This window comes from Gymnoscopelus microlampas (assembly GCF_963454915.1).
Source record: "Gymnoscopelus microlampas genome assembly, chromosome: 14".
In the NCBI taxonomy this organism is placed as follows: Eukaryota; Metazoa; Chordata; class Actinopteri; order Myctophiformes; family Myctophidae; genus Gymnoscopelus; species Gymnoscopelus microlampas.
In genome coordinates, this window is record NC_139951.1 from 32,310,225 (window position 1) to 32,317,038 (window position 6,814).

Below are 6,814 nucleotides of genomic sequence, written 5' to 3' on the forward strand. Positions count from 1 at the left end.
GGTATGTCCGCTTTCTGCGTTGTCATGACACCCATTGTTATAATGGCACACCTACTCTAAAATCAGCATTGTGCAAGCTCAGAACCTGTGCTGTATGTTTTCAAGCTCAGAACCTGTACTGTATGTTTTGTCACCTGGCAAGTGTTTGCCAACCAAACCATCATTCCTTTGCATGATTCAAATAACCTCCCTACTAAACATGGTTCACTGAATGCCGTTTGATATCGTCAATAACACGGTTGATTTATACGAGAACTAAACAGATTAACAAAGTTGCTAAAAGTGTGTGGTTTTGTTTCATTGCAGAGGTACTTGAGGAAATACAGAAGTCATTAGAAGGAGACCAGACGTAAGTATGGGCCACCCTTCTTCCACAGGAGATTGCAAGGACCTCATTCATATAACGGTCTTAAGATCACATTTTATCTTAAGTATCTAATTGAAGTACAAACCGACTATCAAGCACATTTTCATAAAACCTTACTTGGACCAGGAAATTATCTTATGTCTACATCTTCTGCTCTGCAGTCTTACACCCTTTCCTCAAGATTCCGATTCTTGGGGTCACGATTCGATTAAAAATCGATAGTTTTATCTATTTTAATTCACAACAGTCATATTGTTGTCATCTGGACTTTAACCAAGTGAAGCCTAGTTATTTCCAACAGCTCAAACAAAAAATGATATAATACTACAGTACAGAGGGTGGCTTGTAAGAAATCTTGGCTTTGATGGTATCATACATAGATTAGGTGTAGTTCTACGTATTTTATACAGAAACACTACATTATTGCCTTGAGCGTCAGCTGGACACACACACCTCCCCTCTGCTGTGCTGGACTGCAAGTGACTATAGAGTAGCTTTGTTTTCCCCGTAAAGCCCTTGAATATGATTGAAGATATAATAATGTTTACTGTGTTATGGTAAGCTCACATTTCAAATAACACACCGTGCACTAACGTGTAAGATCGTGTAAGAACTCCTGTAACTTTCACCAGGGGGAACATTTTTATATATATATATATTCTTTTCTTTTCTTTTCTTTTCTTTTCTTTTCTTTTCTTTTCTTTTCTTTTCTTTTCTTTTCTTTTCTTTTCTTTTCTTTTCTTTTCTTTTCTTTTCTTTTCTTTAATTTTCTTTTCTTTTCTTTTCTTTAATTTTCTTTTCTTTTCTTTTCTTTAATTTTTTTTTTTTTTTTTTTTGATTTTTGGAAATGCTGAATCGATTCTGAATCATTGATTATAAGAATCGCAATTTCTAAATAAATCGATTTTTTTTCCAACACCCCTAGTCTACATCCATGTCAGACGCAAGTGAATTTCCAGCTGTTCATGGTGTATAGGCTACTGTAGACATGGCAGTGCAAATCTGCTGAACCAAGAACTGTGCGGTCCCTTTGCGACATCTTGGCATAGCATGGCATTTTATCAATTACAGGCGTGAGGAATTAAAGCAATATCCAAACCCAATATGTTTTCAATTAAAGACGAGAGAGATGTTATAAATTGTGACAAAATGTCATTTGTTTGTGGAAGATGTTGTCAACCGTACCTTTCAAAGGGGACATACACATGGACATACTTGTAACAACATGACTGAATGTCCAAATACTCCCCACTCTGGGATTCCTCGCTACAAAACATTCCAGAGGGAACTCGGTGTCGTGTATCCCAGCCGTCTCTTCACATCCTGCCCACTGTGATGCAAGCTATTCTACATATCTAAATGGATAGATGGTTCAATATGAATAAACACTACGATTTGTGTGGTACATTTTATCTACAGGGAAATCTGTAATTGGTCCTTTTGCAGAGGCAAAGGTGATTGTAATGTCGTGTGAGTGCGTGTTTAGATTAGATAATTTAAGATTCATTAATCAAAGTTTGTGTTTAAGTATAATTCCAAGAAGATGTCTATGAATGAGGCCATAGGACTTTTCTAAAATCATTAAGCTATCTGAACTCTGTCTGGAGGCAGTAGCCATGTTGTTTCAAGGCCTTGTGTCCATCTGTTCTTACAAGGGGTTTTCTGTTCACAGAACATTTCTGGAGAATAATGTGAACAGTACTCTAGATGGAGGGACGGTGCTTAGCAATGGAGGTAATGTATTTTTCTAAGTTCTGTAATCAAATTATACACCTTATGCCTCATTTTGTATGTAGTTGCACACGTTTCTGCGCACCAAAAATGGCCTATCTACAGGCTCACGGCACATTAAACTGTGACATAATGCACGTGGTGAGCTTGTTGATCGGCTATTTTGTGTGCCACAACTTCTTGCAACGAGTATGTTAAGCCTCAGACTAGTACAATCTGTTTGTTAAAAACATAATGTGTAGTTATGATTTTTCTTGTTTTCTTTTTTCTCAGACTGACCGGCACTGGTCTTCTGGCCTATTACATCAACACTACTACTACTACCACTACTGACCCCTAGCCTCAGACTGACAGCCTGGCTGACTTGACTCCAGCCACCTCCCAGTGTATTACCAAAGGGCTCTCGCCAGTAGCGCACTAAGAGGACTACGGATGACATTTGAGACTTGCCCACTGCTTCCGACAGAGGGGGCATGGAGGAACCACCGCCTGTGCCTAGACCAGTCACTGTACCTGCCCCTCACCCGCTGCGTTCTGCAGCTCCTCACCGACTCAGCCGGCCTACCAATGGCAGCGTGGCGGGTCACCATTTAATCCAAAGCCTCTTAAACACATTCCTAATTATGTGACCATTAAATCACACAAAGTCATTTTTTGATCATGCCAGCGTCATACCAGCATCTCAAGCCTGCCATATACGTACATCACTTAGTTAAACCTGCTCACTAAAATACTACCCCTTCCCGATTCCATTGGAAAGCTTTTTTTTGGCCTGTTCACCTTTGACCTCACCTGTGGAACTGTGGTCTGTCCAATCACCACCCTGCCTCTGTTGCACAGCCTCACTGGCCTTTATCTCCCCAGATGGACAGAGGTACTGGGAACAGGGGAAATGGAGTCTGTTTTTATGCTGATGATTGATGTAACTTAATTTCTACATGTAATTTGTGCCTGTGTTTTGTTTTTATTTGTTTTTTTATCGATTACTGATGAAACCTCAAATCTACACAGACAAACTTATTCAAGGGAAAAAGATGTTTTCAGAATGATGTTCCACCATAGAAAAAAAGAAATGTGACACAGGAGCTGTTTTTATATATTAGAACTTTTGTTTTTTTGTTGTCACAGTCCAAGACAGGTTTATTTAGCAGCACCAGGCAGGTACAAACCCACTGCTTTTAATTTCTTTCAACATTATGTTGCTAACTCATACCTCCTTCCCCTCCCGTCCACTCGATAGCATGTTTAGTAAGTTTGTTACCTGCCATAGGTACTTCTCCACTACTGTGGAGCACAAAATGCTGTACTTTTTAGGGGATTGACATTTTATGGGGCTTTGGTTTTTAATTCTTTTTTTTTATGTAAACCTTTTTTTAATGCCAGCCATGAATAATGTAATTTAGGAATGTAATTTTAAGATATTGTAGTCAAATGTTTAATATATATGTATATGAATCTGTACCTGTGTTAAACAGTGGGTCTATTTTAACTGGGGTTTGCTGCTATTTAGTCTGATCTTACAAGGAAATATTTTGGTACTGTCTATCAGAATGCTGGGTATTTTAGCATTTGTGGCCTAGAATATATTTTTGTAGTGAATGATTAAGTCTAAGAACCCTAATTTTTGTTGATTTGTAACTTCACACTACAGTTTCCTGCTGGATGATTATTACATGTTTTTCACAAGAATTCACGTGCCCGTCATTTTTGCTTAAAACATGTGTTTTTCATAATTTAAGTGCATTGACAAGTCCTTTACTGCAAAGGATTACAAGTGTTATTACATCCAATGGTGTTTTTATGGAAACAGTGTATAATATTTAAACTCGTATGTTGGTGTGGTCGGACTAAGTAGTGAAATGTACGGAATTTCAATGAAGGGGTTTATTCTACAAGACCGACCACAGACTTGTTAGCCTACTAGGCTCTATAGCGATCGCTGGGTCGTTTATGGTGAAGTGGTTAAAGAAGGGATCAGTTGTCATACATGCACAGCCAAGAGTTTTGATCATCCATTATGAAATGAGGCGCTTTGTCCACTAATTGCCCCAGCCATAGTGGCTTGACTGAAACCTGAGCCTTCTGAAGGACCTGTCTGTGAGACTGCTGAAGAAAGCCTAATTTATGCTGAAATTTAAGTATGAATTAGGCTTAAGGGGATATTTCACTTTCAAACATGTTTGGAGTAATTTTAACTTCTCTGGCTTTTGTATGCACCCCAGACTGTTTTTAAGTTGCTTGATTCAGTATTTTGATATTCATTTTAAATGATGCATTCATTATAATTGAAAAAATACAGCCACCTCCCCCATTAGAATGACAATATTGGTTAAAATGGAGTTTGAAGTTACTATGGGTTTGTATAGGAGCCAGGAGGAGGGGTGTGTCTGATAAATTGAATATCAAATATCTAAATACTGAATTCAAGCAACTTAAAAACTGTCTGGGGTGCACAAAGGCCAGAGTTAAAATGACCCCAAACATGTTTGAAAGTGAAATATCCCTTTAAGGTCTCTGTAACAGAAAGGCAGAAGAGAAAGTTGGAAGAACATCCTTAATTCCCAGCCTAAAAAAGCCCTGCTTAGCCGGTTGGTGCGCTGACCCAGTGCTCCTTGTGAGTTGCGAGGACGTGGGTTCGAGTCTCTATCTGCCCTTGGAATGCTGTCTCTCTGCACTCTGAATAATCTGAATAAAGCAGTAAAATGCACAACAAATTCTTAAAATATAAACAAAAAAAGCCATTAATCGTAATTGTACAATTTGCAATTATGCCAGTAAATCTTTGGTTTAAAGATGGTGCCTTATATATGGTGTCCTTGAATCCTGTATTAATTATGATTATGCAGGTCATATCACATCGGACAAGTATCAAGTGGTTTTCCTAGTAATTTCCAGCATTCCAGCACACACTGATGGAATCTTCCTGCCCTACAGGGGGAGGCAATTGAGTTCTTTCGCCAAACCCTTTCTCTCTCTCCTATCAACACCTATTGTCAGTCACTCCACACACTCCCTCTCACCTTTCGTTCCAGCTATTCACCAGCTGCCCATATGAAATGCTGCAGAGCTGTATGACCTGCCAAATAGAGGTAAATAATTCAGAAGGCACTTTGTGTGCTTGTGCGTGCGTGTGTGTATGTGTTCACCTTTGTTGGGTGCATGGGCATATTGTGTGTATCGCGTGTGTGTGTGTGTATGTGTGTAGACATAAACCACACACACACACACCACACGCCCATCCTTTGATGGGTCGGTATTGTATGTGTACTTGTGTAACATTAGTGGGTGGGATATCAGCTCGTAGCTGTGCCCCAACCCTCAAGCGAAGCATTTATGTATGTGGTCAGTGACACCAGTTCTTGAGGACACATCGGAGCACTTTTCAGACCCCCAGCCATGCCTGTGTTTCACCTGAGAAGACAGGTAAGCTACACTAAACTCAGATGAGCTCTCTCGATGCTCTACCCCCAGGGTGTACTGCCTATACAACTGCTTTTGGATGGATGTAAAGATGACCAATCAATGCCACTTTGATTTGACCTAGAGATAGAACTGTTGTTTGGGGTTACAAAGGGAGAGGAGGGGTTCATGTTTTCCTCCGGCCAAGGAAATAACATGTCAGGAGCACTGAATTGTACTTGCATGTTGCTTATGAGCACTTGTGTTTTGGTTTGGTTTTATTGAATGAACACACATTTTTGGCTTAGTGAAGATGCGTTACAGACGAACATTACAGGGCAGGTTAGAGGATTTGTTTTTGGAAAATTAGGTCAGTAGTGGGTAAACTAGGTCTGACCTGGGCGTCTTTAGTCTGAGAACAAGGATCAGGGTCAGCTAAATGTGTGAAACCTTGCCTAGGTGCTGACTGACTGACCCAAGTACCTGGTTTCACTGGGCTTGAAGGACATGACATTCGACCTGCTGCCCTCATTTATAAAGTTTTTAAAATGAGTAATGGATCTGTCTGGAATTGTGACAGAGATGATGTGCATCATTTGTTTTAAAATAATGTGATTTTAAATTCTTACAATAGTTTTGATTCATTTTGTTCCTATAGGTAAAAAATAGATATTTCCAACACTGAAGATCTAGCGGCCATGTCTGCTGCCAAATCGCGTAGCAGAGCACATGGCACAAAACAGAAAACACAAGCTGGGAAAAAAGAATTTCAGCAACAGGAAAATGGAACGAAGAATGTCTCAAAAGCATCTCAACCTTCTTCCAAAGTTCCTTCTGGTAAACAAAAAGGTAGGGGGAATTCACCCATTCCAGATAAGAAAGATGAAGCCAAAGATAAAGTTAAGAAGAATAAAAAGGATGAAGAAAATAATAACAGCAGAATAGTGCAAGAAAAGAAACCACACAAAGAAACAGGGAAGCAATTGGTGAATGATCGAGCTGTGAACAGCAAAGTACAACCTCAGAGTAAGAATGGCAGTTATTCAGAAAATAAGAGAACTAAACTCCAACCAACCCCAAAAACCACTCCAACAAAGTCAAGTAGGATCAATAGAACCCCAGCCAAGACTGTGAACAAGAGAAGAAATGGCAGGGTGACAGGGTCTTCAGAATCTGAGGAGGAGGAGGAGGAAGAAGAGGAGGAATCTGAGAGTGACGCAGGAAGCTCTGCGGAGGAGCATGAAGAGGGTGAAAGTAAAGATGAGAAGGAGGAGGAGGAGCCGGCATGTAATGAGACTGCTGAGACGCAGGGGAGTG

At 39.9% G+C, this 6,814-nt stretch overlaps 1 protein-coding gene across 1 annotated transcript in view; it reads left to right on the plus strand.

Annotated features, from left to right (window-relative positions):
• llgl2 (LLGL scribble cell polarity complex component 2) overlaps nucleotides 1-3,787 on the plus strand; it is a 30,409-nt gene extending 26,622 nt beyond the window's left edge. Inside the window, exons 24-26 of the mRNA XM_084078877.1 lie at nucleotides 307-349; nucleotides 2,040-2,101; nucleotides 2,372-3,787. Of these exons, the coding sequence (XP_083935003.1) occupies nucleotides 307-349; nucleotides 2,040-2,101; nucleotides 2,372-2,376 (110 nt within the window). The 3' untranslated portion in view covers nucleotides 2,377-3,787. The remainder of the gene's footprint in view (nucleotides 1-306; nucleotides 350-2,039; nucleotides 2,102-2,371) is intronic.
• Nucleotides 3,788-6,814: the final 3,027 nt, after the last annotated feature.